We start from the raw sequence: 25,183 nt of genomic DNA, 5'->3' as shown, positions 1-25,183 counted from the left end.
TGAACCCTCAGTGATTATAGGTGATCTCTGATTACAAGTGATGGCTTCATAAATACACACTGACAGCAGGGAGTGAGCGGAGGAGCTGCGGAATTATTGGATCAGTCGCACAAAAAACCCAATGCTCTGATGCGATCATTAACTTTTGATTACGGAGCGGGAAGAACGAGGAGGAGTTTGTGTGTGCGTCATGTTGTAGGTCTCATCGTATCGTTGGCTTGGTGACGTCAGCGTAGCTTCTCTTACTCACACGTGCAGACACAGACACCTGTGTCTCCCTGGTGTCTCCTCCCCTCTGGTCATTTACCTTTTTTCATTCCAGGGAGTGTCCTGCTCCGCTGTCAGAATTGATTTGCACTGCTCGTACCTCACTGTTAGCTGAAGTGGAAAGAAAGGGAGAAAACCTTCAAACCAGCTCCACGACTTCTCATCTCATCTCATCTCGCTCAGCAGCAAAATATTGACTCAAGCACCGAAATAACGTTGATCTTTATTATAGTAATAATGACATTTTTTCAGCGCTCAGCCGCTATAAAGGTTTTCAATATTGTTTATGCATATTCTGAAGTACAAAAAATGAAACAAATGGAAAGTGGAGAAGACAGAGAACTGAGGGGTTTAGGTCTCACCTGCATTTTCTTTAACTCTTCACTCACAAGGCAAGTGGATTAAAAGCAGAAACTCACACACAACAATACAGTAAAATAGCAGTAAAAGGTTTCAGGTAACATAATGTCTATTGCAGTTAGGACGTGACTATCTGCAGGTTGACACAGTCTATTTGCTGTCATGACACAGACACTGGGGGAACTGGGTTACCACCAGTGACACTTACGTTGTGTCACTAAGCTGGTTTGGCAAAAACATCCTGAAGTGAAAAAGATTAAAAGTTAACTTAAATGGATCAGCTGTATATTAAAAAAAATATAAATCATATTGAATAATTTGTTGTAGACCATTTGCAAACCCTGTATACACAACACAATAAGATATGATTCTACTAAACATGGATCAAGAAGAGACAATTACCATATATGGACTGGTTTCACCACTGGAGTACTAGTTAGTATTTCTGTGGTAGTTAATCACAAAAATAGATTTCAGTAGTAGCACTTGTGCATACACACACACACACACACACACACACACACACACACACACACACACACACACACACACACACACACACACGTTTCAACACACACTAACACCTGTTGCTTTGAGGAGGCCACTTGAGGGCACGTTGGAAAAATGTCACCGCTATCACAAGTGTTGCTGTTACATAATATGGTACAAGATACAGATGTTGCATAACACGCACTCTGTCAGCTATGCTTCCCAAACACCCCCCCCCCCCCCCACACACACAGAAAGTCAGGTCATATGGGGTGATGAGGTGTTATACTGCACACATTAGTATAAATACATTTCCCTACTCACATTTTCCACAAACAAACGAATAAAACCCTGAAATGCTGCTTCATATCCAAGAATCTGTTATTTTTTAATGTAAAATATTCTAAATATTCAACTCCTACATTGTCAAACTTTGCCATGTATTTCGCAATACACTGCAATATGTGAGAGGCCCAGGCCTGTGCGAAGACGTCAGCAGGATGTGACTGGACATGAGTCACGTCCAACGCAGACAAGTTACACATTTCTACATGCGAAACCAGTTGTCAAGACGATAAATAGAGGGAACAAACAGCCACTTTAAATGAACGACTCAGCTTTTGTATATTTCTATGCAGTTTAATCGGAAAATAAATAACAAGATGGACGAAATAATCATGGTGAAGTTGCATGTTGCAGCTGAACAACCCTCACCCTCCCCGTCTAGACATGAGAGAGAACCTGTGGAAACCTTCCGTTGTTATAAAAACTCAAAAGGTGTTAAGGTTGTCGAGTCTGTAAAAAACATGGCAGCCTCCCTAGAGAGGACCTGCTCCTAATGTAAATATAAAGTATTTAAATATAATAGCCCCATTCTAGGATAAAGAAAACAACAATTTGTATAATTCAGATAATCACACAGATGGTGGAAACATCTCCAAGATTATTTTATATTTAGCTTCTGCCCTTAGATCCCTATTACCTAAATCGTACACACCAAACCTTTAAACTTGGATATAGTTAAAAGTTAGTTATTTTCTACCTTTTACAGATTCATTGAAGTATGAAAAAACACTATTCACACTTCTATACCCCTCAGTTTTTTCCTCAGATGCTAAAACATAACCACACATAAGGGTGCACATTTCTCTTATTACTCTTTCTTTCTCTTACTTCTGTCTTATTCTTTTGGTGACACACTGATACAGTGGCTTTTTACCACTGATTCCACAGGCAGGTCAGAGGTCACAGTTCTGGAGAAAAGAACTCATCCCTCTCTCTGTGCTGGGATCGGTGGTTATTGGTGTGGAATGAGGGTGTGAACGCCTCCCCGGGCTTCCTGTCCCCTCCGCACCTCACCCTCAAAGAATCCCACCAACTCTGACCTTTTCACAGATGGTTCACTATACATATTTGCAAGACAGTTGCAGTCGTGGCTGCTGCGTTTGTGTTTCCATGTGACACAAAAACATGCACAGAGATGATTGTACATTTAATAGCTGATCTAAATGGTTGTGGGTGTGTTTTGGACACAAGTTCTCACCAGTGTCACATGGGATCACAGTGATTATAGTGATCATTACAGTATGTTCATTATTTGAATCACCTCACATTGTCATCTCAGCATTTTTTCTTTGACGCTCATCAGCACACGCCTTTCTTACCTGCTATGAGTCTTGAGTTTACGATTATAGTAAAAAATGGTTGTTAGGATATAGGCTCCTAGATTGTTGGCAACTTCGATCCCTATTCGCACAGATGTCTAAACCAAAACATTCTCTAAGGAGGCGTTCAAAGCTGCTGAGGCCAAGCACGCTGATGAAAGTAGACTTTTCTTTGTGATCGGGAGCCGTGAGAGATGGATGAGAAAACGGATGGAGGGAGACACAGAGCTCTGCGACTCTCCGACAGCTGAGGTTGTGTGTTGAAACCTGAGAAACAGGAGATGGGCTTGGCTACCCAAACAAGGAGGTTTCGGCACAACAGGTGACAGCCATTCCTGTCCATATCTTTCCATCTATCTATACTACCTTCTCACACCCGCTCTTTTTTCCCTTTGCAGCTGCATCTTGATTCCTCCTTATCATATCGGGGGAACAATAAAGAGGGGAAGAGGAAAAGGAGGAGGAACAGTGAACAAACAGGAGGAGGAAGAAAGTTTGATTTGTTTGGAAAGTACGAACAAAAGGTTCTTTTGGCACAAAAATAGAACTAATAGCAAACTATTTAGCTTTTGTTTTTTTTTCCAAATGAGCTTAAGTTGAAAAAAAATCTAACTTGGCACATAAGTGAGTATGTAAAGAAACGTTGGCACATGATGAGAGATAAAGGGATAGTTAAAGTTTGAAGGATGCCTGGGGGGGGGGGGGGGGTGTTGTTGACATGCAGGGTGTGTGTCCATGCCTCATTGTCTGCCCCATCTGTCTGGCTTTATCTCCACTTACCACCCCCCCTGGCTTTGGCGCCTACCATTCACCGCCTCCACCTCCACCCCCGGAGACGGTGCACACCCTTCATTGTGCCTCGGTCAGTCCGCCCTCCACCCCCTTTCCTCCCGCATGCTGGCAGACGACCAGGGAGCTTCCATCCACCGCAACTGGTGGCATTGTTCACATGCACGGAGCACATATGTGCACCGTCGCCTGCTCGTCTACGAGAGCATCTGCTGGCACCGGGGGCGTAAACACAGCGACGCACCTCAGCAGGCAGGACAGCTATCTGGGGCATAGTGACCTTAATTTGTGTGTATAGTTCAATAATTGGTAGTTGGTGGATAAAAAACTAAATATATAAATAATCACATGATTTGAGAATCTCTTGTCAACGTGGAGTCATGTTAATATTTTATATCATTATCGTTAATGGTATAATAGATAGTTGCAGTATAAGACGACATCGTAGATTGTAAATAAATTTAAAACGGATATAAAATAAAAGAACAAAGAAATTAGATCTTTCTTTAAAAACTTTATTCCAGACAATCCTTATAATAAGTTAAAGAAGCAGAAGTTAGCTCATTCTAAGCGACTCCCTCATCACAAAGACGTTTGCATTAAGTTTGTATAATTAGCACATTAACAAAAGCAAGTTGTTGATTAAGACATGAGAGCTGTTAATGCTAATGCTAAGCTAAGCATGCTTTGTCCTGTTTGGCGAGTATTGATCTGAATCCGCATATTCCAAGCTTTTAAAAACCATAAGACATTATGATAAATTTCCATGTGTATGTGAATCAGGCACAATTTCCTAGTCTTCTTCTTTCCTGTCAGTGGAGACACTAGATTCTTATTATTTACTCCTCTCTTGTGGCACACACCCAGCTTTAATATACAGTGCATCACACAGTGATAACCCAGGAGGAGCTGGAATACACAGTGCAAATATAAACAGAGTTTTGGGAAACATCAAACATGTCCTTGGTTCGAGGCAGGGATGCGGAAGAGGAAGGTTTCGTTTTTCTCTTTGAACAGATTTTGTTGCTGGCAGGAACCATGTGGACGCTCCTTTGTTTAGCTCCCATGAAATGCTCAGTGTAGACACCTAGGTGGAAATCAGTTGAGTAGGTTTGTTCCATGATAGTTAATCAAAAGTTTGGATCGCTAGTTCCCAGGGAGAAAAGCCACACAGTTCAAATGTGATACTTAGGCTACTACGTGCACAAACTCTTACTCACACAAGCTCTTTGTGTGTGGCAACAAGTTTGCAGTCGTGCTCTCAGTCACTTCGGATCTCCCCTGACACACAGGCACCAATGCATGCAGGCAAAGAGAAGTGAATGTGATTCAGACACAAGAAAAAACAAATCACAACTCTAGAGTCACTGTTTCTCATCTTTCTCTTCTTTTCTTGACATTTTCCTCAGGTTGCCCTGGACAAGACATCAACACGGATGGACAATGAAACTCCAGTAACATGTCCAGACCCAAATTTCAGAACATTTTCCAGACTTCTGAGGCTTGAAACTTAGTCATGATATTTAAAACTCAGAATCTGTCTTGGTAGATGTGTATTGCGGAACCAAGACTGCTTTAGTTACACACGCCCATGAATTGAAGATACCCTCTGGGATTAGAGAGCACAGTTTATTATGGGTGGGTGCATTTTTTGTTTATACCGATCTATTCAAGGGATTGGCAGCTGGTGGCAGTAATATGCAAAGAAGTGCGATGTGCCATAAGAGCTCTATCAATCATGAATGTCAGAATTAGAAAATATTTAAAAAAACACAATTTAGATTAGATCTCGACATTAACACATCTCCAAATATCCAATCAACCGGATTTACCAGTTAGCCACTAGCCAGTGTGAAACAGGCCAGCTGTTTGTTTCATGCATCATATCCTGTGTGTGAAATACATTTGCATACTTGCCAAGAGTGTTGGCAGCACCAGTGGAAAGATGCAAACAAAGAAGTTCTCTCCCGATGCAAATACACTGAATGGCTATTGTTGCAAATAACACATGAAGTACAACAACGAAGCTACAGGCCAGGACGCCCTGTTCCTATATCAGTTCACACCTGGCGATGGAACACGTTCCGTGACCTCCTGTGATCGGATCTGAAATTGTCAGACATGTCGCTCCAGGTGTCACTGCTTCTAAAAACTTCTCCCTGTTCTTTCTAATACTTCACTGTTTACATGATGAGTCAGTGTTCCTGTTTTGTCTGATGCCATGTCCTTGCTCTGAGCTTTGTTTTCCACTGTCGTCTCACAGAAGCAGCACAGTGACCATCATGTCATCCCGTCCTTTATCCACTTCATCACCCTTTCACCAATAGCTGCTTCTATTCTGGTGTCTTTAGTCTGTAGGTATCAGATACTACAGCATGATAGTGATTACCAGGCAGCATGAAATGGACGCTGCACATCAGTTTGACAGAGAAGAGCAAAAAATACTGACGTCAACTGAATGTAAATCAACATAATATATATTGTATATGCAAATATGTCAATGTACCATGCCACTGTGATTCACGAGGAGTACGTTAATACTTATACTTACTAATACTTACAATTGCACTCACACACGCACGCACGCACGCACGCACGCACGCACGCACGCACGCACGCACGCACGCACGCACACACACACACACACACACACAGTCAATACACACTCATATGCACCATCCGACATCCAGTTTGCTAATACTTAAAAGACAGCGCAGCCATATTGCTCCCACCCACCCAATAATTTAATGGAATCCAAAAAGTAGGCCAGGCGCATGCAGTCAAAATCAGAGGCTGCTTTCATGTTGCAGCACGCCACTGCAGTTTACATGGTGCATGTACACAGTGTTCAATTCCATTTTAATCCTCATAATAGAGGAAGGAGGAAGAGGAGGAGGAACAAACTGTGAGAGGAGCTTCTTCAGTAAAGCACAAGACTGAAGACTTGGCCAGGATACTTCAAGAACTTTATTTCATGGCAGAAATAGACAAGATGATGTGATTCAACCTTGATTTTGTTGTTTGTCCAGCAGATTGTTGCCGTGTCAGCACTCCGACAATTCCAAGAAAACCTAAATTTGTTGTCGGGTGATTTGGTGCAACGCTGGAATTCTGTGTTTTGGCAAACGCAAAGTTATATGGCAGGATGTATGATTTGAACCACAGCTGTTTTAGCCAACTGTGCATAGTCATGACCCCCAAAAAAGTGGAAATATGCGAGGAAGCTCTGTGCAGGGAGTGGAGAGTGGCTTTTCACAGAAACGCTGCCCAGTTGTTTTTTTCGCCTGGCCCCCGATGCACTCGACGGGGTTGTCAAAAACAACCCCAGCTGTGGTGGAGAGTCGTGGAAGGAGTCAAAAAAAAAAGCTGGGGGCTCACTGATAGAAGAGAGGAACAAGATGAGAGAAGCAACTTCACAGAGAGAGGGTGAGGAGAGGGGTGCGGGAGAAACATGGAGGGAGATTAAAAAGGAAGAAGGATGTGAGAGGCAGCAGATGTTTCCCTTATGAGAGGTTTCAAGAGTCGGGTCTGTCTACCCACGCTCCCTCTCGACGGTGCTTTCATGTTAGCTGTGCTATAGGACAGCCGAGCACCCTGTTAGTGTTTACTTCTCTTATAGGAGAGTGCAGCGTAAACAAAGTTCCTATATACTGTATACTTTCATGTCTATGTGCCTGTGCTCGGTGCGTGTGTGCCCGCACGTACAACTTGTTTGTACAACTCCAGCTGGATCAGCCTGTGTTGTTCAGAGCGAAGCCTCATGTGAGTGCACGTGGTGTGGGCATGCCCGTGCATGTGCGTCGCTCTTTATTTACACTCAGAGAGAGAGACAGCAAGATGGCTTCCTCCTCTGCAGAGTATTTGTGTGTGTGGGTGTGTGTGTGTGTGAGTGTGAGTCTGACTGTGTGGGTGTACCGTCCATGCATTTCCCCCCCGACACAAGTAGGCCAACGGAGAGCACACAGCGGCACTGGAATGCGTGGCATGGGTCCAACCCATTCCAGCCGAGCCTTCGCTAAGTCTTACAAGAACTGGTCCCGATGAAGGCCGACTGGTCAGAGCACATATCTAACTCACGCCAACAGCTGCGAGGGGGGCGGTGGAGAATGTGTGTGTGTGTGTGTGTGTGTCCTCCTTCACCGTCCAGTGACTGATGTAGTGTCCATATCTCTGTGTATCAATCACCCACTTTTTCACCTGCATCTGTTGTCACGCTCTCTTTTTGGGTTGTGCTGACAGCCGGCTGAAACGTGAAGTGACTGACACCATACGTACAAAATATGAGTATAGACCGAAGGGCTAGTTGTTCAACATAAAAATGCATACAGCACAAAACACATGATTACATTCAAATTTTTGTGTTGTTTGAAGCCACTTTTGAGATATTTTCGCAGAAGTGGAGACAGGATATTTGTCTGCACACCCCCCTCTGTGATATGAATTAGCAGGTGAAATCAATAAGGGATAATGGATTCTCCTCATCCATGCAATTCGGTGAAGAGCGGGTGTCTTCAATCTTTGGAACTGCAAAAAAAGAATAAAAACAAAAATCCATTATCTCTATTATCCATTATCTCTCCCACACCTTTTCTCCCCTTTGTCACTTTCTCTGATTTGCAGCCAGGCTCCTCCGACGGCTCCTGGCACTACACCTCTGGAAGGCTCGGTGGCAATGTCGCAAATGGTTTACAGCCGGAGCTGAAGGTCCAAAACAGCAGGAGGAGAAGAGGAGAAACGACTGTTCACAGCACAAGAAATATACCTTCTCCTATCTACATCCCATGACAGACTTAAAATCTTCTCTCCATTAGCCCACTCTCTGTATCCCGCTCTGTGCTGTCCCTTATATAACTGAAAGATAACCTAGAGTTATATCCTACACACACACACACACACACACGCAAAGGGTGTATGGGGATCGGCTGTGGCTTAGTCCCACTCCACTTCTCTATTAGGTCTGGTTCCACTGGCTTTCATTACTCACAGTAATTTCCTATATATGACGTTTTTCATCAGTCGCCCAGAAAAGCTGAGACTCTACATTAGAGTTTCATCAATCCATAACCCGAGCTACATGGGTAACTACCAGCAGGTAGGATTTAAGTGGTTATTTCCAGAAATGATTCGACAATTGGACAATAACTCAGTGGCTAAGACCTGATTCAGACTATATTTCTACTGTTGAAAATTATATAATATATACGATAATACACATGTCTTTAATCTGCAAAATTATTGCTCTTGGGTCGGGTTTGGACGGAAAATAGTAGCCCAGGACAGACTCTGTTATGGAAAACTTTGAAACCTGCATTTTCTCGAATAACCAGCAGGGGGTGAGACTACTTCTTCCTTTATTTATAACACCAGTAAACACTTTCATTAGGATCTCATGGTCTCTGAACTGTTTCAAGTCTTCATCAATACAGCATGACGTTCATATAGTAAATTATGGTCCCATTTAGAATAAAATAGACGATGAATCACGCAGTGCTTTGGGCAGTGGATAGCGTGTGATTGACAACTAAAACCGTCCAATAGGTGAAAGTTACAGTTGGGTTTGCAGTGACCAGACTCCAACCCCCTGCCACTCAAATATGGTCTTGTCCTTCAAACAACCAAGATGGCACTGGACAAACTCCAGGCTTCACAACAGAAGCTCACAAAACAATCTGTGATGTCACGGTGGTTCGCCACCTACACAAGATACAGGCAACATTGCAACTGGTCAAAATAGAGTCACTCAAACTTCACACTTATGTTCCACACTGGAAAAAAATACCAAAAACACTACTGCGTCCATTACCGACCGATACCTGTGCTCATAAAATTTGGGTTACAATGCATAATGTTAATTATTTATCCATTTGCATGTTGTGTATCTTTCATGGAGAGGTGGTATGTTGGTAATGAGTAACATATTAGTCCCGCAGGGAAATTACTTTGTTACGGTTACTCATTAAGCTGCCAGTTGTATGTAGGTCACGGCTGTTTTTGCACGTTAAATGTTTTGCCACTGCTTTATCATAGATATCTCAGAGCCACAGGAGCCGGGAAATCACCCAGGGACACAAACTTACTCAGCGTGGAGCAGTTCAACTTAGTTATGTTTGGGATAAACAAATTAAGTGCTGAATGTTTTAGGTGTTGCCGTCGTCGCAGCCGGGAAAGGTTTCTATTTTAAGTCTCGTGCTGGTGAAGGAGTGAGCGGTTTGTGTGTGTGAAGCTGTTGGACAAAGAGTGTGTGTGTGTGTTGTCACACAGCTGTGATCACAGCGGTCGAGAAGCAGAGGTGCAGAATTTCCTGTCAGCTGTTTTCTGTCGTGCCCTCTCAGTACATTTCCACAGCTCTCAATCAAACTCGTCTCTTCCTCTGAACTTTTTGTATCATTCACACTAAGTTTTATCCGTTTTTGCTCCACACATGTTGGTGTCTTATCTCTAACACGACCTAATTCCTGATTTACTTCACTAGATCACCTCCTTTATCTCCCTGTTGTAGCCTACCTCTGCATCCCACGGTGCAGCACCTTGCAAAGCACATTACCTCTCCCCATCAACATAAACAGGAAACAGCTGAGGTGTTGCGCTCGCTTGTCTCTTTCCTGTCAGTTTCTCAGAAAACACAACCAAAGCACAGACAAGCGAGCGGCGTGGTGTTTACAAGCAGCGGGGGCTTTAAATGAGCACGTGCTGGAGGGTTCGAAGATGTGAAGCCGCCTTTCGTTTCCTCTTCTGCTGCTGAACTGTTGTTTTCAATCAATTAAACCTCAACCCTGGTGATCAACATCACATTTCACAGCGTTCAGAAAAGGATCCGCAGTAAATGATGCGGAAAAAAAGCTGGAAGTCGAAAGCAAGATTAAGAAGAAGTGCGAGAGTTTGTGAAACTTTGTCTTGTGGTGTTTGGGAAATGGCTGCTGTCAGGAGGACGCTGCTCGCCGGGGGACTTTCTCCTCCAGTCAGCAGAAAGTCGTCTGCCTGTGATGCAAGTGGCCTTCAATCCAAGCCGTACATGTGCACGTCTGTTTATTGAAGTGAGCACAGCCACACAGTGTTTACGTGAATTATCTTTCCACACACCAGACAGAGCTGTATGCGTGTCAGTGCCCTTGTCCTTACTTCAAACTATATAAATCTGTGTTCGTACACATGCATGTACACACACTCGCACTTCAGTGTGTGTGGCCGGAGCTCACGCAGAGAACCTCTCGCTGAGCCCCAAGGCAAAGCTATATTTAGGCGGCTGGTTCCTCTCTCCTTCTCTCCGTCTGAGTGGCTGAGAGCGTTGCCTACTGATTGGGAGAGGCCGACCACAGGAATACGCTGCCTCCGTGTCTCACCGCTGACTTTCAGATAACCATATGTGGGAGAACACAAAGGGACGAAGACATCGGCGGTGGTTGGCCTGTTGGGATATCATTAGGATGCTGGGCTCGTTGGCTGCGGCAGACACGTAATGCGGGGACAGGCTGAAAAACATGAGCATAATTTAATTGCCGATTATTAGAAGTGGTGCTTCTAGATTTTTTCAATGGTAAATTCCCATTTCGAAGTTTTCTGAAGGCCAGCCTCGCTGACTCAGGGGGAAACTCCTCCTACCGGCTATGGGAAAGGAGTCAATCACCTTTTTAGTGGGTTTACCCGTCTTCATAAAACCAGGGTATATCTGCAAATGTTTGGTGTTATGGAAATATTAGTCTCTTCTCTTTGAGCTCATAGTTTTAGACTGACTAACTCAACGTGCACTTCCTGTCCAGCAGCAAACAGCAGTGAGACCCCGTCAGCAACGTGCCGTGAACACAGTGAAGCATTTAGCAGCTGACGAGCCTGACTCCTCTCTCAGGAGACAGATTGAAACCAAAACAGATTGAGACTGAGATGTTGGATTTACATTTGTCAGAACCTTGGAAACACGACTCCAAGTTAGAAACCAGTGTTGCTCCGCATCTGCTGAATTTGCAATATGGCAGCCACAGAGACCGTATGAGGTGATAACGAGTTTCTGTTAACAGCTCGTTCTGAGGCCCAACAACCAAAACAGAGAATAATTAGTGCTCAAGATACTTTATTAAAGTTAATTACAATTATTTCACCTGCGTCTCACAGTGTTTTCATATAGTTTTAGGCTGATAAAACATGAATAATTCAATGAAAAGTTCTAAATGGTTTGTTGCTGAATTGACAGCTGCTGAATTCATCATAAACTAGTTTATAATCCAAAACTCAACTATTAAAAAAGGATAAATCTAAATTCTCAACAGAGTATAACACTCGGGGACTGGGTGGTTTGTGCTGAAATTATTAAGTTATTAATAATATTAATTATTAATTTAGTTATTAAGAGCTGCTAGTTTTTTAATTTGATGAAAATTGATATTTGATAAACAATATTTGGTACTAATAATTGACCAAAAGAGACAATTCAGGCCTTGGAACTTCATCTGTCTGGATTTTTCCTTCATGATTTCATACCTTTCACTTTGGAATTTCCCTTCTCTCTTCCTGAGTCACACACACATGAGCTCTGAAAACACAAGATGGCTGTGCTGCCAGACTCACACTCGATCACTTGACTCCCCCGGAGACCCCTCACCTTACCCCAATAAGGCCTGATGCCAGACCCGGGAATGAATTCCTCTGCTGTGTGAGTGTGAGCCGACTGGTGACACGGCGGTCTGGAGAAGTAGGGATAAAGATAGACAGAGGGCGAGGTGGTGGATAGGAGGGGGGGACGGGGGACGGACGAGGGGTTATGTCCTCTCTCTTTTCACCCAGAAAAACACCAGAGAGAGGGAGTGAGGCTGAGTAATGAGATCAGGTTATTTTTGCTGAGGGAAATCAGAGGAGGTATGAGGAAGTTGAGGGCTGCTAACGACACAGCGTGAAGATACAGATCAAATCACACGCTCTGACTTTGCAGCTTTCTCACAGCTACCATACAAAGAGCTAATCGTAGTTACAGCCAGTGGGAAGACAGGGGCAGATTTCTCACCAACCAGGTCTTGACCCTTTGGAGCAAAGTCCGAACTCAATCACAGGAAACGTAAAGAGACACACGTGCACTCTAGCACATGTCCACACACACACATGCAAATAGAACATACACACACACTCGTCACAACTATTTGTTATTAGCACAAAAGCCACGTATTCACACCTCCATTTATGATTTAGGATCATGTTTTCCAACTGTATACTCACCTCTTCCCTAGAGACCCCTCTCTCAATGGTGTTGGTGACGTGGCGGACCCCGAGCTGGAAGTCTTTGTCCACACACTCCTGTGTTTTGGTTCATTGTTCCTGTTTGGACGCTGGTGGGAAGGGCGTGTGCGATGGAGGCAAAGCAGATGTCGGCTCGGAGGATGAATAGTGCCCCGAGGGGAAGTGGAGAGATAGCTGGTGTCGTCTCTGTACCCGGGGGGGGAGACCCACATGGGCAAGGCAGGGATCTGTTTCAAAGGGGAATCAGCTTGTCCTTGGCTGTTGAATGACGCACACACTCGAGGGTGACACACTGGAAAGCCGGTGGAAAAAACACGTCCCCTGCACATCTGCGGTTTTACAAAGATCATCAAATATTTGGACATGGACACATTTGATAAGAGCTTTGTGAAGGAGACTGACAGCGAACGTTCCTGTTGTTGGTTTTTATGTGTTTATTGCTGTTTGTCGGTTGTCAGGATTGAGCAAAAACAACCCGACCAATTTGGTTGGTCCTCGGAAGAAGCCGTCAGATTTTGGCACGGATCTGGACAAAGAGGGCCATCCAGGAATTTAAATTAATCAAATTTGAAAAACTAATTTCTCAGGGTATAATTCATGGATCTTGATAGAAAAAAAAAATGTCCGATTTAATGTAATTTCCTAGGGGAATATTAGGCCTTGGTGGAGGATCTACTCCTACTGCCATTCAATTTTATTCTGTTTTCACAAATGGTGATAGCTCTTATAATAAATAGGAAAATAAAATAAACCCAGGTTTCTTTGTGCCTGGCAGCGCTCTCTACCCCTGCACCTGACTTTGTACCCTAAATACACACAAAGCTCATAGTGTGACGCACATTTGCAAAAAAGGTTGCACGACTTATGCAGCTGCGGCGTAGCTTTTGTCCTTTAACCAGACGAACATCAAAACACACACACACACACGCACTCACTGCAGGGGAGCTACACTGTCATCTCACTGGCAATAAAGTGGGTCCCAGATGTCGGCCCCCCCGTTAGCAGACACACAAGCGCACTCTGTCACTCACCAGGCCTTTGTTCTCCGACAGCAGCATATTGCTTGTACACAACGTATGAATGTTGGCACAGACTCAGAGTACACTGACATGTCTGCACTTTGTCTCAATAAAACAACAAACTAGACTGGAACTTGGTAGAGCTCAACAGTCCCATTAAATCTAATCAAGCTACACTAAATATCACACAATCATAGATTTCAGTCCCCTAAAGATGCCGGATTTTCTGAAATCTCAAAATAAATGAATTATTCCCCGGAAAAACAGTATTCCTGGATCCGCAGAAAAATCTAATGGGTTCTTCATCTTTCCACCAAGTAACATGGAAATCCGTTGAGATGTTTTTGTGTAATCTTGCTCACAAAAGCTCAATATCTTTACACACACTGACCCGACCTGACCTTGTTGCCATTCCACACCAGTGCTGTATAGTAGCATTGGTCTGAAATAACCTCCCTAAGAATTCTCCTTATCTTAAATCAGCCGCACCCTCTGGAACCTTGTGCCTCATCAGAGCGTCTCTACAGCGTGACCTCTGTTGCCATGTGAGCGGGAGAGGGGGGGGGGAATATTACACCGCCGTTTCATCAGTGTAGAACTGAAACTCCGGTGCAATTCTTAGACGACAACTTGATGACATATGTTGCAATAAAATGTGAAGGGTGATAGATTTAGTGTCGTAATAAACTATTAATATAGCTCTTAATGTACAGTATATGATGCCTCAAGCTAATTTAAATTTAATGCGAGTCTGTTTGAAACATTTATGGCCAAATTTGTGAAAAGCTCAGTTTCTGTTGCTTTCAGATATAAAGTCAAAGTGAAATGTTTTAACACAACCACTGTAACGAAAAACGTGTCAAAACATCTTGCTCAAATGAGTCATTGCAAAACCCTGTATGAGGAGGATTGCAAAACCTGGTGAAATCTGGAGCACTTGTGCTTTTCTGCAATTCACTTCCCCCCTAAGATTATATTTTCAAGCAAAACAAACCACACTGCGCCGTTTAGTCAGACACACCCCGGGGATCTATGATCTGCTTCCACGCCAAGATCGAACAGGAAAGTTTTGCAGTGGAAAAAGAGGAGACAAGCCTCAGACGTGGCTGAAACCTCACATGCTGTGCCACCAGGGCCGGGTCTAGGCAGGGGCAAGAGGGGGCCTGGCCCCCTCAAATAAATGTTGTGCCCCCTCAAACTAAATCCCAATTTATAATAATAATAATATAATAAAACACAATGCCCCCTCAAGATTTGTGGCTGCCCCCTCATACATGCCTGTCTAGACCCGGCCCTGTGTGCCACGCTGACGGCCTCCAGTCATAGAAAAACTACAACACCCACACTCCCCAGCTGGCGAGGCCTCGTGGTAGCCAGTGTTTGGAGAGGTAGAGCTCAACTGGAGCCCAGTCACCTTCCCTCTCGGTGCCCTCGGCTCCCGTTAATCCGGCTCTCCTCGCTCTCTCCTTTGTCAAAATGAGCCAAATGTTTTCTTTTTGCCTCCTGCTGCTGCCAAGCAACCTGGGAGATCCAGAATGGGGTTTGCAGAGTCAGCTGGTTCGGGCGCAGCAGCATCGTGCAAGCATCGTGCATTTCAGTGCCCTGGTCGAGTTAGCATAATAAAAAAATCCTCGGTACCATCTGTCACATCCTATCGTTTCATAAGTGGAAGGACTGCCGGAGCCATTTGGATGGAAAATGGAACACGGAGATTTATTGTGTCTAACAGTGTGCATGAGGGTTTGAATAGTGAGACAGTTTCTCCCCAAAGACGGAATGCAGCAACATTTTTTCACAGACGTCCAGTGAAGCAGATTTGAGCCATTTGCATGTTTTAAATGTAAATTGTGACGGCATTTGATCGCTGTTCATCTTTAATCTAATTTAGTGGAGACCTGGAGTCGAAGGATAATGTGCTTTTAGTTTGTGTGACCAAGAAAATGGCTCTACCAGGAGTGTAGTTCAGTGTCAAGAGTGGAACAAATGTTGAGGCAGGAGAGTTGCTGATATGATCTCCTCTGCAGCGTTCTTTGCTCAGAGACCGGGGGGTCAAATTCCAATCTGGGACACAACATCAGCGTTTGTGCGGGTTGTAATATACAAGATATACTCTGAGATCCTCCTTTGAGTGAATGAATACATTCTCCAACTTTAAATTTGATGTTTCCTGGGTAAATAATCACATCTCAAAACGGGAGTATGATGCCAAGATAGGAAATCTTTTATTACAGAGAAAAAAAAACTTTTTCTTCCAAAATATAGAAATCTGTACAACTTCCGCACAATCAATTTACATGAACTGTACAAATTTACAGCAGTTCATCACAACATACCCAAGGAAAAGAAAACTGAACACAATAAAGATGTACTGACATGAGATCACAAGATAGACAGCTTTTCTTCTTGGGTAAGCTCAGATTTTTTTGTCTATTTTCTGGTTTTGTACGTAAATAGAAAAAAAAAGAGAGGAAATAACTGAAATAGGAAAAGAGAATCCAGAGAAAAACAACAAAAAAAACAAAGGATACGTCTACACTTACAGATCATGGAAACTAATATTTTTTACCAAAACAACTTTGGTCCTTGCCAACACTCCCATCACAAATGGCTTCACTTACGGAAAAAAAGCATCATCCATGTTAAAAGATGAAATACAAAAAAGGAAAACACCTAAAAACACTTCAGGATAGCAATTATTGGCACTTCCCATGTGTAATGTTATGTACTCTACCATTTGTTGTACAGTTACAATACATTCTACAATATGCAAAACACCGTAAATGTGAAAGTGGCAATAATTCAACTAAATCGATGACGATATTGACGACAACAACAAAACTGCTGTTCCCTTCCTGCTTCATGTCTTAACATGCACAACTTTTCCATAAGGGTATTTATTGAATGTCCGAGGCCTGAGTTTGGCAATACATTCCAGTAGAGACTTCTCGCGTCTCAGAAAAAAAATGTCACACAACTTCAACTTGACATATTTAGTGCATTTTATGTGCTATTTTACCTCTGACTACTCAAAGCACTCTCACGACGATTCTGTAACCTATGTGCGCACAAGCTGATCGGGTGCCATTGAAATTATATTACCGAGCACTTAAAACCCTTTTTGGATGATGGTAGTACAGTTGAGAAGGTGTGGAAGGGGATTTGGGGTTTAACTTTGTGAAAAATGTTCCGCTCTAAAGACAAGGTCGGTTAAAAGTAGGTTAGATCACCAGACTAAAAATCCTCTTAAATAAAAGAGGATAAAGAGGAGATGGGGATGGCAGAGTGGAAGGATGACAAAATCCATCAGTGTGACCATAAAATACATCTAGAGAGAAGTGAGACGAGAAGATCATCCCCGTGTCCGGAGTATAGACCAATCTCAAAAACATCTTGTCGCATGACATAAAAATGCTGTAATGGAGCGGTATGATTTAAAAACTGGTCTTCACCATGGAAACCAAAGCTCTGGGCTCTTTTCCCAGTGGACTCCTCTCCATCTGGCCAACATGGAACCCCTGCTTTTCACAGATTGCTGAAGGGAGCATGAGCAAAGAGCGGGAGGGGGGGGCGGGTGCAGTGCGTCAAAGGCTATAGCTCTATTACCCATGATCCTCTCAGGCTTAGGGAGCTTAAACACCCATAGGTATGACGACGAGCGGTGAACCAGCGTGCCGCGACAGATTTGGCCAGTGGTTCGGGCCGAGCGGCACCGGTAGCCACCCCCCCGCAGCTGTTCGGGGCCCGCTGCTAGAACCACTCCTCCCCAGAACCTGAAGCAAAGTCGGGATACGTCAGACAGCCATCACATCCTCACATGTGTGTAAACAGTTGCTACTCAAGCTCAGTAATCAAGTGCAGCACAATCCGCTGAGATGCAAACAGAAAACAACGACCCGGTACCCTCAATACTTCATCTTTGATCCACGTTTCCTCGTCACTCACTAGCCCCCCTAGTGCAGCGCATGCTGGTTTGCATCCATCACTGTAGAAGGAGGGCCGAGGGCTTCTGGTCAGGGTGGGGGATGCTGGATGCTCAATAAAGTCCAGAGAGGGGGCTGGAGGGATTTTAGCTGCCCTGGACAAAAACTGTCCGGCCCTGGGCCCCCCCTCTCGCACACCAGCTCCCCGGCCCTGCCCTCCTTACCCAGCTCCCCACAGTAATGGATGATGATATGTGTCACATTAAGTCTACCTGCGTCCACAGGGGGTCAGCTAGCAGCATGCTGGCTGGCTTTTGCCTGAACAGGAGGTCTGAGCTGAGGGGTGATATGTGGCACTTGAGGCACTCTAACACCCCCCCCCCCCCCCCCCCCCGACATCAAGAGGGGCGAAGGGGTTGTAAATTTGAAGCTGCTGGAATGGAAAGAGGACGCCTGCAGTGAGAGGGTCCGGGCAGCGCAACACACCAGGCTGGCTCACATAGACCTGATGTTCTAGTTTAAAATAACAAATGGCTCACAATTCATGACAATGAGGTCCCCATAAGGCAATGCACACAAAAGGAAGTCTCTCCCTCGGAAATACCTGATGCAAATTAAAGTAGAAGGCTGACAAGGCCCAGTGTTGTTTTTAAAAATCAAAATTAATCTCTGAACAGTCGGCGCTGCAGACCTCCTTTTGGCCAAAGTCTCACACAGTCATCACTTAGTTCAGACCTTTCAGACTAACACAAATCACCATCTGTGTGTGTTCGAGAGGAGGGGGGGGCAGCTTAGCTCTGCATCCTGCCAGAGCAAACAGTGCCATATGAACGGATGAGAGAATGTTTCTAACATACCACCAAAAATACTCTCCACCTTTAAAAAAAACCAACAGCTCTGAAATGTACACAAATACAGTGTTAAAAAAAACAATTTTTTTTTTAAATCCAGAGTTGCGAACTCCTGATTTATAGACATCAAGTCTATCCCGACATGGGAGCTACAGTAAGAACAAACGGCTAAAAGTGAGGAGGAGGGTGATAAAAGCGGCGTGAAAACATGACATTCGAATGGATGGAATGCAGGCGATTTTCTCTTTAAAAAGTACACATCCCACACAATCTCACGTCAAAGTGCATTCAATGTCAAATTCTAACTGGGCCACATGACCGAAATTTGGGTTAAAAACAGCGCCCCCTTTGTTTGCTACACTTTGAAGTTTTGGTGATGCAGGAGATGACAATGTGGTCAGAAACTTATTTAATTTATTTTAAAACACAGGAACTTGATTGTGAATTTCAACAACATTCGTTAAATGGAGGGGGAGGAGACTGCGGCCCCCATGGCCCTCACCCGCCAGAAAGCTACAAATACACGGGGTCGATGGGAGACAGTGCAACAGGCCACCCTGGTATCCATAGGTAACAGGGGTCCCAACACATTCCACGTGCACGTACATACAGGCAGAAAGACGGTTGAGATGAAGGTTTTCTGGAGCTTGGTGACGACGGCTGAAGGAGGAGCACAGACTGAGCGTCTCTTTCCAGCTACAAGATAAAGAAAACAAACTCCCTGTGGTCCAAAGGTTTTTTTTTGTTGTAGAAAATAGAGATGCTCTTATTTGGCCGTTTCTTTATCTCGAGCTCGGAAAGTGAGAAGATGCAGCCTGAACCCCAACTTCCTACAAAACACACGAAAAAAACAATTGAAAAACCTCGGGATTTTAAAATTCGAGGGGGCTCGTTCCTAGTAAAAACTCCTTCAATTTAGGTTTTGGTGTTTTGCAGTGGCGTGTTGAACATGTACCCATAGTAACCACAAGTAAGAAAAGTGCAAAGTCAATGACAGCCCCTTCTGAGATGGAGCCGGTTACCATGTTTTTTACAGTCGAGGGGGGGTTGCCAGTCTCCGTGGGGGTTCCTGTTTTGGATGGTTGATTTTAGCTGCCCCAACAGTTCCATTTCCACAAAAAAACGGAGTTCCCAGCTGATCCAATGACACAACAGAAAAATATGACAATGGGGGAGATGGGGAAAAAATATCAAAACCTACAAGGTTTCCATCACCTGGACGATAGGCCACATCCTCTGCTTTTTTTTTTACTCTTTTTCTTTTCTTTCACTATTTCATTTCATATTCTTAGCTTTAAAAAGGCTCATCCTGGTCTGGTCAAGTGATCTGACCAGGCATGGCGTGACCCTGAAGACAAGTAGGCCGGGGTGACCGTGCGCCTCTTTAACTGGACACAGTCATCATACTGTAGGCTTTGGAGGGACTGGTTCTGCCCAACACCATCAGTTCCTCCTTGCAGCTGATGCGACTGTCCGCCATGGGCCCCACCGACGAGTTGGTGGCAATGCTCGGCAATACGGGCGTCGACTCGTACAGGACGCAGATGGAGCCATCCTCACCGATGCGGTAGGACACCTCGAAGGGGTCCACCCAGAGCGTGAGCTCAGTGGGCAGCAGCGAGTAGAGTTGCTGGATGGTCAGGCCGATGCGCTGGGCCGCCTGCCCCACCAAGGGATCCATCTTGTGGTTGATGCGGATGCAGCGGTAACCTGAACCCTTGCATGGCATGTCTGGGAACCAGTGGTGCTTGTATTGCTCTGCAGGGAAAAGGGAGAAGAGACAGAGTGGAGAGAGAAAGTTTAGCTTAGGAGTGATAACCATCAGACTCTGACACGCAGTGCAGACAGGATCATGTAATATGCAACGATAAGGGCCCAGAGAGGTAAGGCACACACACTCCTAAGTGCAGTATGTGTCAGTTGTGGCTGAGCAGGAGAGACTAAAGGTCAACACGAGTAGACAGACGGTACTTTGTGTTCAGATAACTTCATGTGACTCAAACATATTACGGCAGTAAAATGATTTAGCCAAAATAGGAACATTATAAATCAATTATTTGAAATTAATGTGTGGGATAGACACTAATGTTATTATATTGTGTAATAGTCGTCAGTTTACCTTAAGGCTCAGATTAAATTCACCGCCTGATGTTTGAGCTTGTGCTTTTGGGTTGGGTCCAAATATATATATAAGATATTAATCTTGTGTGTTTTTGCCAAGAAGCAGTTTCAGTGGTTATAAAACTAGAAAGAAATTAATGAAAAAATTCTCATAAATCATTCTAGTTACTATGTAAATATTTTCCTAAAGTCCCTTTATATGTTTTACAAAAGGCAGATATATATCCTACAGCTCATTAAGGACCCGAGTGTACATGTGGACACTGTAGGACAGGGAGCCGTTGTGTGCAGAAGCAGAAGAAAGGAAAAACAACACCACCACCTGTTACAGGCCTGATAAGGAGCCATAAACAGGCGGCCAGCGGCTGCCTGGGCCTACGTGACAAAAAGAGGGGCCTGCTGGATTGCTCAATCCCACCCCCAAGCCTGTCATCAGAAGAGGTCCCCCCTGACCGCCTGAACAAAAACACTGCAAGCCTCGAAGTCGTGGCCAGCCATCTGAGGAACACAGCTCCGCCTCTTAAAGGGACAAGATCGGGTTTCCCCACCCCCCCAGCCCCAGTGTCTTTGTTGTGTGGAAGTTTTGGAGGAGCAGTGAAACCAGTGATTCACCGTGACGCCACTCGCACTGCGCTTCAGGCATTTCCGTGGTTATGATGCGGAGGAAAATTAAAGTGTTGACTGTCTGTTTTGGTCTTTACGAGGAAGTGAAATGAGTTTCATCCGTCCCTTGTGGCATTAACACTTCACAGTGTAGCACAGCTGCTTAGTTTTAAATCTTAATTCAAACTGACCCCCACAGTTCACCCAGAGACGGCTCATCCATATTGAATTTCCTTTCACGGTGACTGCATTGTGGCTTATGAAAAACAGGGGTAAACAAAGTAGGGAGCTCGGGGCCCGGAGGCCACCTGTATGCATCTGTGGGATAATAACCCTCACTCCTACACTGCCGAGCTAATGGAGGGGCTGGCACTCGTGAAAGAGCACAAGGCCCTGGATGATCTTTCTGCCTCGGAGCGAGCCACACAGGCAGCTACCCCCACAAACCCTGCAGCAGCTGGGAAAGGATCAGCTCAGCGGGGACTATTCTTAAAAACAAGGGCACATGGGAGGAGGAGCGGGCGGATATGGGAAACTGAAAAGTAAGCAGACCTGTGTGAGCCTAAGCATTCAAGAAATGTTTTTTTCCTGTTTATCGCGGCTGACCTCGAACACTAGAAATGCATTAGCAGGAGCCGTTTATGGCCGAGCCGCTGGTTGGTTTCCATCTGAAGCCGTTTGCTCAGGGAGTCGTCAGATAAGGCAGCAAACTGCAGTTACACAACTATCACAGGTTTCAATCCGTTCACAGGGACTCGTTTGAAAACCCCCCCTTCGCTCAGCACAAACACGAGGATCGAGGCACCGAGGCCTTTCAACACACAGACACAATAGTGGGTGATTGTGATGTTTCCCAGCACAAAGGGGCTCTGGCCTGGTTTAGCAACAACAAGCCTGGCTCTCATTTCTGTTTTTAATGCAGTAATCGTGTGGGCAAAATAGGCTTTTGGGGGGAAATAACAGTAAGCATTTGTTAGATTATCACGAGCTTTCAATAAAAGATAGTTACTTAGATGATAAAAAAGGTATAATTTGAATAATATTGATTTAAACAATGTTAATATCCAGTAAATGTCAGACTGTTGACGCATGTTTCTGTAGGTTTTTCCCCTCGGCTGTGCTGCCTCCGTCTTTAATGTCCTCCTATAGGTGGAAACAGCCCCTCCCCCACACAGGCCTCCCAGCCAACCATTCTACTCCCAACTTTTGTCTGTTTACAAACACCAGTCACGCCGAGCTCTGGCAGATATGCTTTGTTTGCTTTAATAAAGTCTATATATATATATATATATACACACAGTCTAATTTTCAAACAATAAGCAGAACCCTGCATCCTTTAGCACAAGTAAGTAACTCATTTAATTCAATTTTTACAAATAACATTATATGCGGTTAGTTTGAGATTCCTTTGTTCCTTTGAATAAGAAACCAGTTACTTCATCTTAGAGAAATGTATTTATTTCACTCCAAGACCTATTTATACTACACATCTGCAGTTCTTTTGTTTCTGTCGATTATTGCATTTTTACTTATATTCATTTGACACTTCACTGACAAACGGTGTTTTTAGTGCACTAAGAGGTTGTTATGTAATAAATGTAGTTCATCTGCTGTTGGAGATGTTCATCAAAGGCATCAAAGGACACCTTTGATGCCCCCCCCTTTAACAAAACAGGTCTTTGAAAACCTCCATAACAACAAAACATCAAAGGTAAAATTTAAAAAATGCGAAAATGATCCGTTGGCAGACAAAGTAAATAAGAAATGGGATTTGATTCCGAGTCAGCGTTGTTATTGTCTAAATAGATGATGTCACATCTGAGTTTATATAAATCGTAAAACACCAGGATGCGTCTCTGAACTGTGAAAAATCATCCAAATTGTGTATGAAAGAATAAAATGGTCGCGATATTAATTAATGAATCTGACATGTTGGTTATGGCCGTCGAACGCATTACGTAATTGCTCCTTACTGGAGGCTGTTTTGCTCCTTTCTCTCTTCCGCACTTCCTTGTTCTCTTCTCCCATCGCACCCCCCCCCCCTATTCCTCCCCCCACACAAACAAAACACACACCAACCTTCCACCTAATGTGGTTTATTGTGTTAAAATGTGTGATTGTGGTGTTTTAATCGTCGACTGATCGCCGGAGCTCGTTCAGTGTGTTTACGTTGTTTCCTTCCCCCCCTCTTGCGCAAACGAGGCTGCGCAGTGGCAGCGGATGAGGAGCGAGAACAAAGAAACCTCGTTCCTCCACACAATCACACATGTTTGTTTAAAACTGAATAAAAGAAAGGCGTGTGGATGTAGTGACGGCGGCGGGGAGCCGGTTCCTCACCTGACAGGATGTCGTGCAGGCTCTGGTTGAAGGTCTGGACCTGCCGGTCGTTTACGTGTCCTTTCACCCTTAGGAACCGGGACAGAAAGCCCACGGCGGCGTTGATCTCCGGCTTCATGGTTCCCCGGGCACACAGGGTATGCATCGAGAGGAAAGGGCACCGGCGACGTCCGTGTGCTGTGGTCGGTTGTTGTTGGGGTTGTTTTTTTTTGGTGAGTGTGTGTATTTTTCACGAGCTCCTTCCGTCTCCTTCGGTCCACTTCCGATCCGTCAATGACTCGCTGGGTGTGCGGGCTGGTGTCGAGGTAGAGGCCGGTTGGTTCGGTGTGATCTCTCGGTTCAGTGCTGGGTCTCTTCGTCTGGTGTTGCCGGTAAATAGATGCTTGTGTTGGGGTTGTTTTTGGTTGTGTTGTGGGGGCGGGGGTCCCGTGTAGCCGCTGTCGGACCCTCCCTTGCTTCTCTGATCTCCACCAACAGTGACGCTGCCGCAGCCGGGGAGAGGGCTTTTATACCCCCTCCTGGCTCCGCCCCCTGCTTTGTGACGACACCAGCTGCTACAGCAACAGCGGCCCGGCCAATCAGAGGCCGCGCAGCCGTCTGACGAGCCCCAATATGGGCGGAGTGCGGAGGTGACGTCAGCGCTCTGAAAATAAACCGGCGTGCTGCGTTCAAGGGCCTCTCAGAAATACGACCACCGTTGAAAGGGTTTTTTGGTTGTTTTTTTTCCTTTCTCGCCACAGGAAGTGAATTTTTTGGTTTCCCCCGTCTCTCCCATACAAGAGAGCAGGAGGTGAAGGTTCGCTACAGTCTGTTTTCCCCTTAATTAGTTATTTGATGCTACCAACAGGAGGTTAGCTGCAATCCCCCAACCGCCCATCCAAACAATGCAGTTTAATGGGAGGAGGTGGAAATCCATCGTCCATCTTTATATATGGTCCATGATAGGAAACGACAACAAACAAAACCTGACATGACCTTGTGGGTTGTTTTTCCTCACTCTTATTGAGGGTTAAAAGCAGCGGATGTCACACCTTGAGACATTATGGATTTTTGATTGATTGATTGATTAAGAAGTGACAAACAGAAATGGACACAGAGTCCAAACGAAACACACATTTCAGATCTGGAACAAACTATGGGAAGATAGAATGATGCTAACTAACAAACAAATGATGAAAACCTAAGTTCCTTTGTGGAGTTATCAATGTTTACATTCTCCACCAAGCCATGTGCCTGAACCATGAACCCTGGTTGTTTGGTCATTATCCATTTTATCATGCCACATTTTTTCCCTCGAGTTTCACATGACAACATCTTAATTTGACTCAAACAGTTTATAAAAAGCGTTTTGTTCCAGCAGATCGTGCGATTGTTTAATGGTACTGAATGTTCAAAGTCATGATTTAATCACTGCTTATTTTCAGGTCAGGCCTGTTTGTGTTTGCGTGTAAGACTGAATCAGGAAGTGAATTTTCTGTTTTCTCCCTTTTTCTTTCATTGTGTGTGTGTGTGTGTGTGTGTGTGTGTGTGTGTGTGTGTGT

At 44.5% G+C, this 25,183-nt stretch overlaps 1 protein-coding gene across 1 annotated transcript; it reads right to left on the bottom strand.

Moving 5' to 3' along the window:
- Positions 1 to 16,008: 16,008 nt before the first annotated feature.
- On the bottom strand, positions 16,009 to 24,106 carry btg1 (B-cell translocation gene 1, anti-proliferative). The gene is made up of 2 exons (XM_061080372.1): positions 23,643 to 24,106; positions 16,009 to 20,339 (listed from the first exon to the last, which is right to left on the bottom strand). Exons 1-2 carry the CDS (start codon positions 23,785 to 23,787, stop codon positions 19,966 to 19,968), a joined length of 519 nt encoding a protein of 172 aa, XP_060936355.1. The 5' UTR covers positions 23,788 to 24,106; the 3' UTR covers positions 16,009 to 19,965.
- Positions 24,107 to 25,183: the final 1,077 nt, after the last annotated feature.

Source organism: Limanda limanda, chromosome 1, assembly GCF_963576545.1.
Source record: "Limanda limanda chromosome 1, fLimLim1.1, whole genome shotgun sequence".
NCBI lineage: Eukaryota > Metazoa > Chordata > Actinopteri > Pleuronectiformes > Pleuronectidae > Limanda > Limanda limanda.
Note: the sequence above shows the minus strand (reverse complement) of the source record. Positions and strands in the feature narration are given on the sequence as shown.

Bases quoted from the DNA above. Each gene is read 5' to 3' on its own strand.
- btg1 (XM_061080372.1), bottom strand. From the start codon at position 23,787: ATGCATACCCTGTGTGCCCGGGGAACCATGAAGCCGGAGATCAACGCC. The intron at 20,340-23,642 runs GTGAGGAACCGG...TTTTCCCTGCAG, and splicing joins CCTGCACGACATCCTGTCAG to AGCAATACAAGCACCACTGG.